At 43.1% G+C, this 13,600-nt stretch overlaps 1 protein-coding gene across 1 annotated transcript in view; it reads right to left on the bottom strand.

Annotated features, from left to right (window-relative positions):
* Positions 1-12,525, bottom strand: part of LOC119857693 (sodium/hydrogen exchanger 10-like) — a 328,581-nt gene extending 316,056 nt beyond the window's left edge. Inside the window, 2 exon segments of the mRNA XM_043517916.1 lie at positions 7,625-7,725; positions 11,845-12,525. Coding sequence (XP_043373851.1) covers positions 7,625-7,725; positions 11,845-12,010 — 267 coding nt within the window. The 5' untranslated portion in view covers positions 12,011-12,525.
* Positions 12,526-13,600: the final 1,075 nt, after the last annotated feature.

Raw genomic sequence — 13,600 nt, 5'->3', positions numbered from 1 at the left:
GGAGGTCTCTGTCTGTCTGTCTCCTGCAGTCTGAACTATCTGCAGCAGTCTGAACTGAAGTGGCAGGTGATGCCATGCACCCCTTTTCATAGCCTGGGCTTTGAATGCTAAGGGAAAGGAACTCGACCACTCTAACAGGCACTGCTACCAGATGGTTCCACCATCTAAGCTACATCAATGAACATATCCCAAGAGTATGAAAATGCAGAGGATACTCATAGAAGAATACAAGACTTTATCCAGCTAGCTATGATGAATCTAGAAACTTTCAGAACTTCTGAGGCCCTTCCAGAGTACAAATAACGAGTATGAACAGATTAATTTTATGTATGTAAAGAGAAAAGCGCTCAGACTGACCACATCCAAAGTGTGCCAAATCTCTTATCGGGGATTTAAAAGAAGGGGAAAATCCAGGAAGGGCAATTTTCTGATTGATATGTAAAGAAGATCTGGAGTTGAGCATAAAACCAGAGAACTATTTTCAAAATTTCTTTATTCTTGCAGAAAAATCAGAAAGTTCTTTACAGGAGAGAAGAGCTCTCTCTACATCTTGCCTGGCAACAATAATCATAACGAAAGAAGATTTTTTGAAAAAGAGCCTCTGGGACGAGTGGCCATACCATGGACTAGAAGAGAGGAGGACCAAAAGGAGAAACTAGATTTAGGGTATGTCTACGCTTACCATTTAAAGTGCAAAAAGTCCCTTTTTTGGGCTAAAACCATGGGAGCGTCTATACTTGTTAATGACTTTTTGTGATGAAATTCAGAAGTTTCACCGCAAAAAGAAAACCACCTTCACGAGAGGCATATAGCTCTTACCGCTGTTCTTTTTGAGCTGCTGTGAAAGTGAAGACATGTTTTACCAGGGTAAACTCCTTTTGGACTTCAAAGGATATCCCACAGTTCCAAAAGTGGCCACTCTGGCCAGCATCTTCGCTTCTCTGACACAAGGTAAATGGACATCCGCCCCTCCTCCTGTAAGCCCCGGGAAGTTTGAAACTCCCTTTTCCTTTGCTTGTAGATATGGCAGGGATTTTTAAAAAATGCCACGAAAGAAACAAGGAAGTAATAGGACTGCTGGACATGCTCTGGCAGCACGGGGCACTGAGCAGGGACCCAGAATGCCTTCCGCTCACCCCCCCCTTCCCTTACGACTAATCGAGAGAGCTGCACTGTGAGATAGCTGCCCCACAGCGCTGCTGTCATCGGCGATGGAAGTGCTGCTAGCGTAAACACTTTCTGACGCCTCAGGAATTGAGTGGGTACACAAACCAACGCTCTACTTTCACCGGTTCCCTATCACCAGTGAAACTTGTAGCACAAAAACTCTATAAATATCCTCAGACTACACAAAGGGTTTACAGAGCAAAATGTTAGTTTCAGGTGAGATTACAACTATAAAAAAAAATGTGACAAGGGAATGGGACCAAATATGTGCCATTTTAATTATCCTAAAAGTGGAAATTTGTCCCTGAAAGTTGCGGGCAGACAATACAAAATCCAATCCTGCTTGAAGAAACTCTTAAAATCGAGGCATTTGAGATGGTCTTAGGTGAAATTTTTATAACTGAGCAGAACTGAGAAGAAGTTGCCCATAAGCTACTGAGAGGCTTTGGAAGTGACCACAGTTCAGTGCATAATTGACTTTTGGGTTTGGGCAGCAAAACAAAAAAATTGGGGAAAATATTTGGTTGTGAACATTTGCAGAATTTCTCAGCAGACTGGAAAAGTCCATTTCAATCTGTATGTACCTAAAGGATAATAGGATTATAAGGAACAGCCAGCATGGATTTGTCATGAACAGATCATGTCCAACCAAACTAATTTCTTTCTTTGACAGGGTTACAAGCCTAGTGGATAGGGGGAAGCAGTAGGCATGAAATATGTTTATTTTAGTAAGGCTTTTGAGACATTTCCACATGCTAATCTCATAAGCAAACTAGGGTTTGCTCAGTGGTTTGAGCATTGGCCTGCTAAACCCAGGGTTGTGAGTTCAACCCTTGAGAGGGCCATTTAGGGATCTGGGGCAAAAATTGGGGATTGGCCCTGCTTTGAGCAGGGGGTTGGACTAGAAGACCTCCTGAGGTCCCTTCCAACCCTGATATTCTATGAACAAAAATGAGAAAGGTTTAGAAAATCTGACCTATGAGAAAAGGTTAAAAACACTGGATACGTTTAGCCTTGAGAAAAGAAAGACTGAGAGGGATCCGATAACAGTCTTTGAATATATAAGGGCTGTAATAAAAATTGATCAATTCTTCTCCATGTCCACTGAAGGTAGAACAAGTAGTAATGGGCTTAATTCTGCAGCAAAGGAAATTTGTGAGATATCAGGAAAAACTTTCTAACTATAAGGTAGTTGAGCTTTGGAATAGGCTTCCAAGGGAGGTTGTGGAATCCCCATCATTGGATGTTGGACAAACATCTGTCAGGGATGGTCTAGGTTTATTTGATCCTGCCTTAACAGAGGGGGCTGGACTCAACAACTTCTAAAGGCCTCTTCCAGCCCCAAATTTCTATGATTTCAGGCCACCATGTGTGTACGTGTCTACCCTATAACCTTTTGCCTAATGGTTAGTCACTTGCTTAGGATGTGGGAGATTCAGGTTTGAATCCTCACTCTGGAGCAGGGACTTGAACTCACGTCTCCCGCCTGCCATGTGGGTATCATAACCATTGGGCTACATGGCTCCCTTGTTCTCAGTCTCTCCTGTTGAAGCTGTTCCACTTTGTGTAAATACTTAAATATTCACTGAGACAAAGAGAAAGAACAAGAAATATTCTGTAGCCTGGTATTTAAGGCACTCACCTCAGCAGTAGGAGATATGGATTCAAATCGTCTCTTTGCTTGATTCAGCATGACTTTGAGGCAAATAGCCTTACCTCTTGTCTTATGCTTGCTTGTTTATTTACATAAGCTACCACAGATACAATGTTAATTCAAATTAAAAAATAACTGGGTTTTCAACCCTTTGATGAAATAACAGAATGTATCTGACAGTACACAGCTCCAATCTGCTGTTGTGCCATTTTCACCCACTTGGTCCACATTGAGGTGGCACACCATCACTTCAGATTGGCATCTGTGGCAATTTATCTACTGCAGGTTGGTTAAGGGAATGCACATTCCTGAATAGGTTATCAGAGTCCTCCTCCTACTGTAATAACTCCTTAATTGCTAGGGATAGATGGCTGGGATGTGAAAGAGGATGGAATGGTTGATCCCACTGAGTGAAGAGTAAATGAAAAACTGGCCAATCACAAGAGAATTACCCCAGTGTAGGGAGATCCTCTCATGGTGGAGAAATGATTTAATGGCCCAACACATACCCCTCAGCACCTGCTTTTGGCATGATCCCCAGCCTTTGGCAGCTGGTAAACCTTACAGAAGCCTAAAGGCTGTTCTAAGTTATGTTGGAGAACTAAATTAGTACACAATAGGCCCAGGTTCAAGGAAGCATAAAGGGCATCTTTGCATCCCTTCATCCACCCGAGCTACATACCCCTCAGTTTTAGCAAAGCATCTATGCCAACATCTGGATCCCTCCCTGTTTCTGTGATTATCTGAGTCAAATACTTTGGGAGCAAAAATGTTTGGGCAGATTCAACAAAAGACAAATACTCCTTCCCATTCTTCTGTCAATCCTTGTTCTAATAGTCCCCTGCAGGGTCCAGGGAGCTCAGTAGGGGATTACTAAAGTCTAGTGGTTCTAGATATTTGCTTCATTAATGAATCCTTTATCAAAACTGAAATGTCTGATGAAGTATGCCTCGTCTGAGGAGAAAGAGGATATAAGAGAAGGAAGAGAAGGTGGTTTAACCTTCCTCTCAGAGACCTTAGACCTTTTAAAGCTTTTCCTCTCAATCTTAACCTACATTACAGTGTGTGGATGGAGAAACAGAGAATTGAGAGGACACAGAAAGGAGGTAAGTAGACCTGCATAGGGAAGTGAAGTAGCCTTAACATTGAGTGGGACTTTGGATTGATGAATAACCTGACCCACTAAGGAGATGATCTCTGGTTAAATCACCTCCATAAAACATTTCTTACATAATTAATAAGCCCTTTGGAATCCTAAAGCCCACGTTTTATGGTAAGAGTCTGATAGGAACATCCCCTGGCATTCCTGTGGGAAGAGGGAAAACTACAGTGCTGAGAACTGTTGCATCCCTTGCCTCAGCAAACAAAACTCTCTGATGTGTGCCTGGGACTTTCGAGGGGAAGAGGGGTTGAAATGCTGTGGTACTCCACAGTGTCAGGTTGGCCTCTGTAATGAAAGGAGGAGCTGGAGCATTCAATCCAGTAAGGCAAACTTGCAGAAAAGTAAGAGGCCCTCTTTAAAGTGCTGCCGGCTCCAGGGGAGCACAAATGGCAAAAGTGGGACCACTGGTGCACAGTGTGGAAGATTTTTCAAAATATGCCACCTATCCTGAGAAGTTAAGGGGGAGGCTGAATTCCTAATGTTGACAAAGGTAGTGGTCTTACCACTGGAAGCCTGAGATGAAGGGGAGAGAGAACCTCCTGGTTTGTGACTGCTACCATGGATCTTGCTGTTAGAAACTCTTCTGCCTGCCCTGTGAGAAAGAACTTCCAAGACTGCTCCAACTGTTTGCAAGGGAGAGCAAGAAGGGGATTCAGAACGATGACACTATGAGCTTGCTGCTAAAAAAATTTGTGTTCAGCCATGCCTGTCGCATTTTCTGCCTAAGCAACTAGCTGATTGCTCAACAAAGAGCCACAGGAGTCAAGGCTCAAAAAGGATCATCTGCCTGGAGTCAAGGTAGAAAACAAAATGAGAAAAGCAAAGGAGAGAGTCTGCAAAAACTGAAGCTGGGCAGGGAGAAAATACCTTGGAAGCCAGTGAGTGGTCACTCTGCTTAACTGCAGTGAAAAATCTATTAGAACAGAATGTTGTATATAACTTTTCACGATTTCTAATTATAAATTTAAGTAATTACACTAGAATTATAATCATAAAAGAAGCACCAAATCTTTTAGGTCTAAAATTTCACTTAAAAGTGTTAAAGCAAGTAGGTAATAGCCTATTGACTCTAAATACCTAATTAAAAAAAACCATCATTCTATCACAACATTTTTAAAATACTAACAAATCATTTCATTACTTATTCCGCATCATACAAGATTTTTGTTCTGTTGATGCATATGCAGAGATGCAGCAATAGTTTAGTGTGTTACTGTGGACTAAACATAAATTTAAGACTGAGCAACTGTTGCGTAATAAATCCCATCTCTACCAGTAATTTTCTGTGTGGCAGAATGAAATGATTTAAATCATCAATTTTAATCACAATTTAAATCAGCATGCAGGAAACCTTGATTTAATCATTGATTGTAATCTTCTTCTGCATATGTACTTTTTAATTATTTTCCTAAAGAAAGGATAATTCTCATTAGTTGGTAACCATTAAAACATGTTGATTTGCAAGTAAATATAGCCTTTAAACTACATTTGGTGCTTTTTTTTTTTTTTTTTGCTAAACAGAAGGACACACTATATCCATACACATTTAAGCAATTACATATCTTATCTTACATTTATTCACATTTCTTACTTACTAGATGATGATTCATTTTTTACTTGTGATTTGTGTCAAGCTCTATTTGGAAATTTGAATTTAATTAGAAATGCACAAAAACAGCATTTTACAATGTTTTTAGTAGTTAAATAAAACTACCCTACCTGCACTGGATACATAAGAAAAAATATTATCAAATCCTGGTTTAAATTTAAAGCTAACTGATTTATTACACAAAGTATTATCAGTAGTTAAGTTAAATGAACTGAATATTTCTGGTCACCAATTCCTTCAGGATTTTAAGATCTAGTAAGTCTCATCCTTTTACATCTAGTTTTTATTCACAGATTGGAAGAGGAAAACAAGCTTTTCTACTTTTTTCTTCAGCTGGTTTCTTAACTTTAAATGAACTAGTCATTGAACTGAGCTAGATGAATAAACCCAAATGTTCTCTCCGCACCTACAGAAGAGGCTCAAAAACTGGTTCAGCACTTCAACAAACTCTGGTTACAAGCACTTAGTAACTTCCACCAATTAAGTGGTTTGACTTTCATTGAAATTTTAACAGCAAACATGTACTGCTTAATATTAATATTTTAATTTAATTTAAAAGATTTAATTGTTTATTGTAAATTTAGGCCGTAACATACGTTGTTATAATTTCAAGAGGCTTACTTAAAAAAATAAACCAATATTTACTTTTTAAAAAATCCAAGTATATAAAAAAAGTTTTACTTTTTTTTTTTGATAAAATCATTTTTATCCACCCCACTGTGTAGCCTCAAACTTGTCATAGCCTCACTGCTTTTCAGCTCCTCTATCTTTAGTTAGATATCTACAGTACCTTGTAGAGCTGTTGGGATGATTACTATCTTTATGACATGATGAAAAAGGTAAATCACTACACAAGTGTTTTATACACAGCTTTCCAAATAGGGATTTCAATTTTTTTTTTATCAATAGGCTGATTTCTCTTTAGCATAAGTAAGGAACACGTTTTGTCTGAATCAACCTGAATTAAGTTTTTAATAATAGTAAAGTCAACAACCATCATTCTACCACACACGACAAGAATAATTTCTAGTAATTCAATTGGATCATGCCCAGTTCTATTTACTTTAAAAAAATTATTATTGACTTATTCCTGTTTTACTTCAGTTTTCAGGTTGAGAGATAAGAAATAATTACTGTCTCATCACTTTTATTCCACTGACATTTCTTCACTAAACTATTCATGAATAGGCCCCAAAATGTGTAACACTACGCACATAATCGACAGTTTATGCGCATTAATAAAAAGTGAGGTTTTACTAAAATGATTTTTTCCAAAGTCCAAAAACTATACTTTGCAATTACAGTGCCTACCATCAAAATGATTTATAAATATTAAGTAAACCATACAAGACCCTATGAATTAAGTAATTATTATCCTTATTCCACAAATGAGGAAATTGGGACAATTGTGGGCGAAAGCCAGATCTCTAAGCCTGGATTGGAACTTTAACCTCCAGACCAAAAGTTCTCAAATATTTTGATAGCATGAACTACTTCTTAATAGAGAGAGTGTTCTTGCAAACCCATCCAATTCACAATTATAAGGTCTACCTCCTCTCTCATTGACAATCTCATCGGATCCCTGTGCCAGCTACAGAAATATCTTTTATGGAAAACTAGTATTAAGGATAGGTTTCAAAGTAGCAGCCGTATTAGTCTGTATCCGAAAAAAGAAAAGGAGGACTTGTGGCACCTTAGAGACTAACAAATTTATTTGAGCATAAGCTTTCGTGAGCTATGAAGTGAGCTGTAGCTCATGAAAGCTTATGCTCAAATAAATTTGTTAGTATTAAGGATGTATTTCATGTATGTATAGCTGCCTCTGAATGTTGTTTAGTATCTGGAAACAAGGATAACCATATGATAGGATAGTATTCTGTGGTCCACCGTTTGGGAACCCCTGCCCAAAACAAAACTTCCTCTTTATTTATAACCCTGTGGGGTAAAAAAAACCCAGCAAACCAAACAAAAAACCCATGTGTTGCCTTATGGCCCACTTTAATAATGGTTATAGTTATTAAATATACAGTACCTCCTTTATAAAGTAGCCCAATATTCCAAGGAGAATTCCAATCAAACAAAGAATTACAATAATAGGAATGTTTGATTCCTTCAGAATGGTTCTCAACAGAGCTGGAAATAAAAAGAGATTATTATATACAGAAACAATATCATTGTATATAAACACGCATTTCTGATCAGAAGCAGCCCAGCAGATCTGACCTGACATTCTCTTGTACCTGCTACTTGATTTTAGGTTTGCAAACAGGCTAATATAAGGGCTGTGGAAATTTACATTTAACATGCATAAAATCAATGTTCAACCAGTATTTATTTTCATATCCAGGGCACAACTGCATGAATGTTCCTAGTTCAAGGTCTTGGTCTGACTGGTAAGCACTCATCAGCATCCGTATTTCACTTCAGCTCAAATGTATAAAGTGAGACAAACATAACAAAAAGCACTCACTATATCTGCCAATGATATTTTATATTTTCTTCCTTCCCCCTTCTATTTTCTATATCTCGAACTGATTACCTCAATACACCACCACCAAAATGTTTTATGGAAAATGTTTAACCAAATGGGGTTTTGAATAAACAGCAAAACAATCCAAGGTGTGAATTCACCATAGGGAAGGTATATAGTGAAGGCAGATTACACAGATCCTGTAATGGGGATCTACACAGGCAAGTTCTGAAGAAGTGTTTCAGTTAACCAGGATAGTGTTATTCAGATTTAATTGTACAATAAAGCCAATTACTTGCTTCTTTTTCCTTTTTTCAATATCAAGTCTAGTTGAAAATACACCAATGAAAATATACCAGTAAAAAATCTATCCAACAAGAGACATATTATCACTTCCCCAAAAACATTTGCCAAAGTTACATGTAACCAAATTCCCAATAGCCTTGTACTGTAGCATCTGAGTATATTCTTATTTAGTTCATGTGCTGCATTCCTATCAGTGGAGCACTAAAAACAAATAGCACAAGATACAAGTTAAGCATTATATGGTACTGCAACACCACAAAAAAGTTCCCCTGGACATCTTCAAAATAAGCATGGTAATACAGGCAAAAAGTTTTGTAGGTATCATGGGCATCTAATACCTTCTTGAGCAGGGGTAGGCAAACTACGGCCTGCAGGCCAGATCTGGTCCATCAGGGCTTTGGATCTGGCCTGCGGGATTGCTATCCCTACTCCTGGAAGCGGCCAGCACCATGTCCCTGCAGCCCCTGGGGGAGTGGGGCAGAGGGCTCCGCGCACTGCCTTCACCTGCAGGCACCGCCCCCCACAGCTCCCATTGGCCGGGAGCAGTGCAGGGCCAAGGCAGGCATGCAGGGACCCTGCCCTGGCCATGGTGAGTGATGCTGCCACCCCGGAGCCACTCCAGGTAAGCGGCACTAGGCCAGAGTCCACACCCTGAACCCCTCCTGCACCCAAGCTCTCTGCCCTGAGCCCCTTGCCACACCCAGCCTGCACCCCAACCCCCTGCCCTGAGCCCCCTGACATGCCCCTCCTGCACCCCAACCTCCTGCCCTGAGCCCCCTCATACACCCAACACCCCTCCTCTGCCCCAACCCCTTGCCGAGCCTTTTCCTACACACAACACCCCCTCCCACACCCTGCACTCCCTCCCGCAACCCAACCCCCTGCCTCAGCCCTACATTCATGGCCCTGCATGCAATTTCCCCACCCAGATGTGGTCCTCGGGACAAAAAGTTTGCCCACCCCTGCACTTAACTATAGGACAATAGTAGTTTCAGTAATCACTTTAACTTTCAGCTTTATGCCAGTAATCAGAGTCTTCATAAAGTTCACCAACATGGTGGATTTACGCTAATCAGGCTCCCCTTTTTGCTGTTCAGGTTGCAAAGAAGAGAGGAGGAAAGGGCTCCCTTTTGGTCATAGAAAAATGCCAACGTTATTTAAGTTAAGGAAGACTGCATGGTCTAAGGTGCTTTTTATTTTCTGGGTATAAGGGCTCATTCCTTTAGAGTCATCACTACTTCGTTGGTGGAAAAATTCAGCTTCTGTGGAGGTGATCTGCCAAGCAAAAACCTGGCATTCAGTCTATTCTTTTACTTGCCGTTTCAGTCAATGTCAACATGTCAGCTGACTTGACTCTTTGGAGGAAGGGTCTTGGGACCATGATCCCAGGCAATGCCTAGTTCCGTAATCTTAGTAAGCCTGTCCAAGGTTCACCTGGGGTGCTACTAGTTATAGCACAGGTGGCAATCCTGCGGGCCAGATCCAGCCCGCGGGCCGTAGTTTTCCCACCCCTGGTTAAGAGGAAGTATTTTAGATACAACATGTATGTGCAGGTAGAAGTTAGTCAGGGCCAGCCTCAGGGGTGAGTGACGTGGGTGACGGCCCAGGGTGATCACAATGGTGCTGAGTGCTGCAAGCTGGCAGGCTTGGGCTGCAGGAGTGGGGGTGCATGCAGTTGAACTCGGGACTGCCATCCTGGCGGGGAGGTGCAGGCAGCAGGACCAGCCCCTGGGTCCCCCCTTCCCACAGGCACGGTGGTCAGGAGTGTATGGCTAAGGGAGCCCCTGGGGCTCAGAAACTCCTCCCTCTGCAGTCCTTCCTGCTGGCAATGGGGAGAAAGGGGAACCCGAGGGGCTTATGGGGGCTGGGGTGATGGAGGGGAACCCAGGGGCAATAGAGGGGAGCCCCTGGGTACCAGGCACACCAAATTTGCCCAGAGTGCCATTTTCCCTAAGGCTAGCCCTGCAGTCAGTGATCTTTGGGATCTGCATCCATTGCTGATGGAAAAAAAAACAACAGACCCTGGCCTTTGCCCATCCCAGAGCTGGGGGTAGGAGCAAGTCTTGCTTCACTGGCATTCAAAACTCTTCTCAGCCAGTTTGGATCTATTCCTTTATTCTCTTCTATGGTAAGACCTCTGTAACCTTAAAGCAACGATGGGTTAGATCAACAAACCATATACCTCAGACAAAAGAAATGGATAGGTAAGAACTTAATTTTTTCTCTTCCTGATATTACTAAGTCTGTTGGTCCTGTAAAGATGGAAAACAGTCAACAGAAAAACTATGCAAAAAATAAGGAAAGCCAGAATTCAAGGAGAAAAAGTTTAAAGAGCAGGGATATACCACAGCATGGAGTACCTTTCTATTCAATACCTCATCAGCAGAAGCTTGAAACATTCAGCTTCTAGCACTGTGTAAAAGTAAGTAAACTTGCAGATTTAAGATGATGATACAGAGGACTACACAGACCACGAAGTAGCAGGAGATCAGGGAGAGCGTACCCAAAGTGTCCTGAGTATGTTCTGTTTCTGAGATCTTTAAAAATCTTGTGATGTAGTTCCTAAGCCATTATATGATGGTGCCTCCTCTCTCATTAACTTTTTTCTTTCTTTATCTGGAATTACACTGGAACCGAGTTCTTCTGTACAGTTTAGTTCTCTTCAACCAAATATGTAGAGCTCATTTTACATCTAATTTTGGTTATTTTCTCTCTTTATGATGATTACACTTTAGGCAGAATAGCCCACAAAAGCTTATGCCCAAATAAATTTGTTAGTCTCTAAGGTGCCATAAGGACTCCTCATTTTTTTTTTAAATAATTGAAGAAGTTAACATAGCTCAAGCAGAACTGCATTTGGTTCCAGATTCAGGTTCCAATTAGCGGCTTGATTCCTGCTGTTTATGAAACCTCTTCATTATATAAAAATGTATGATCAATTTTTTTTTTTACCAGGAGGGCTAGAAATGGAGGAGTGTTGAGGGGATGTGAGCAGGGAGATAACAAAAGAAAGAAAAGTGGTGCTTGTGGAAGTCAAGTGAGACACATAAAAGGAAGGAGATGAACAATGATAACGAAGAAGAGGGCAGAGGGAAGTTGAAATAGGAGGAGAGAGGTAACAAAAGGAGCTGAGAAGCCCAATGATATAGCTTGTGCATGAAGTTGGGCAGTTAAGGTCACAGGAAGAGGGCAAAAGGTTAGAGATAAAAGGTGAAACTAGTCAAAGTGAAAAATTAAAGCCTAGGTGATGTCATAATGCAATTAGGCCTGATCCATTTCCAATAATTAACCACCGACTTCACTGACACACATGCTGAGATGGACTGGTATCACACAGGCCAAGCAGGTGATTTTCTATTCCCAGAGGCCTGCAAGGTTCTCTTGGGTTGAGAGGAACAAGCTGTGCTACATCCATCCAATACGGGACTGTGCCTGCTTGCTATCATTTCAGTATTAGAAGCCCTTACGTGTCTTACCTCCCACAGCACAGCTCACAAATACCAGCAGCACAACGAATGGCCGCTGCTTCCATATGATATGGTATTGTCCAAAGAACTGGGAGTCTGCTGAGTACCTCCTGCTTAACGGGTCCTGAGGCAGAGAGGGTGTGACCCAGACAAAGCTGCTGTTTATGGAGCTCATCCTGCCTGAGCACTGCCTCACTCAACTCACTGGGCTCACAGACGAGGACCCCGCCCAACAGCCATCACCACCCCCCGGGGGAAGAGAAGGGGGACCACAGCACTGGCCTAACTCCTAGCGGGGCCTTCTCCTCACTGCAAGGATGGATTCCCCCTGGCCCACTGCAAAGGATCAACGCAGGGTCCTAGAAGCCCTTTTCCCACCGAGTCCTCAGTGGGTGGTGAGGGGCTGCTCACAGCTGGCGGTCCCAGGAGCCGGATCCTTCTGCCAGGCAGCGCCCAGGCTCAACCTTTCCCGTTCCCACAGGGTCCACCCGAGCCCTCTCTCGGTTAGTTTCAGGCCCGGCCTCGCCCGCCCTTTCAGATGCTCAGCGTGGCCGTGTTCGCGCTAGAAAGCCCGGGCAGCTGCACTACCCCCCTCTCCCGAGGCGCCACCGCCGACTGCTGTAGCGGTCGGGGTCGCGGGCGTGGCGCGAGACCCAACCCAAGCCCCCGCCCGCCGCGGCAGCCGTTAGGTTTGAAAGTCCCCCGGCGCGCGCGCCGCCCTCCCTCTCTGTCGCCCGTCTGCGCGCGCGAAACCTGGGAATTAAAAGGCGGCTGTTGAAGCAGCCCCTAGCTGGCTCGCTCGCTCTCGGTGTGTGCGCGCGCGCGTGTGTCCGTGTCCTCAGCGGCGCGGGCCCCGCGCGCCGGGTTCACCGGCTCTAGCCGCCGTTGGGTTCTAAGCGCCTCCAGCACGCGCTGCCAGTTGTTCCCGAGCGCAGCGGGACGCGCGAGCGGGTCACTCTGTAGGACGCAAACAGCGCGCGGCGAAGGGGACCAGCTTATGCAGAACCTTGTGGCTCCAGGACTCGCCGTGACTCCCTCCCAGGCTGGGGGCAGGGGCTTCTACCCCGTGTCCCCTCCAGCCCTAGTGTTATGAACCCCCTGTGGCCGCCGCTCTCCCCCTTTGGAGCAGGGCTGGTGAGAGGAGAGGGGGCCGATATTAAGTAGAGCTGGTCGATTTCCCCTCCCTCCAAACTGAAAAACAAACCAGACTTTTCCCTCTTGCGTCAAACATTTTGAGAAACGTTTTTTCACCCTCCTGCAACTCACATTTTACGTGTTCCCCATTGGGAAACATTGGGGGCAGGGGGTGTAAAAAGAGACTACTCCACTTTCACTGTTTAAACCTAATTTTAAAAAATCCCACTTTCCCAATTGAAAAGAAGGTGAGATGGACTAAAAACGTGTGAGAAAGTGTGTTTTGTTCCCCTCCCCCACTTCCACTCCCTCCTCCCCTTTTTCCACTCCAATAAAGGGAGAAACCAAGTAACTGACATGTTTTGTTTTGTTTTTGTCAGAAAAACAAAGATTCCACAAAATCTTAGTTTTATTCAAAACCAAGTTTCCAGCTAAAACTTTTACTGAAAAATTTCCACACAGTCCTAAAATCACCATCAAGTAGGTAGGTTGGCCAGTTGGCTCCATATGAACAGGCCATGGAGCCCTGTTGTGTCCATGACCCACACCTCCCTGCTAATGATGAGGGAGGCTGCAAACTACTCTATCCAGCAATGCAAAAAGGCCACCTTAATTGGGTAACTGAGGATTT

This window comes from Dermochelys coriacea, chromosome 6 (genome assembly GCF_009764565.3).
Source record: "Dermochelys coriacea isolate rDerCor1 chromosome 6, rDerCor1.pri.v4, whole genome shotgun sequence".
In the NCBI taxonomy this organism is placed as follows: domain Eukaryota; kingdom Metazoa; phylum Chordata; order Testudines; family Dermochelyidae; genus Dermochelys; species Dermochelys coriacea.
Note: the sequence above shows the minus strand (reverse complement) of the source record. Positions and strands in the feature narration are given on the sequence as shown.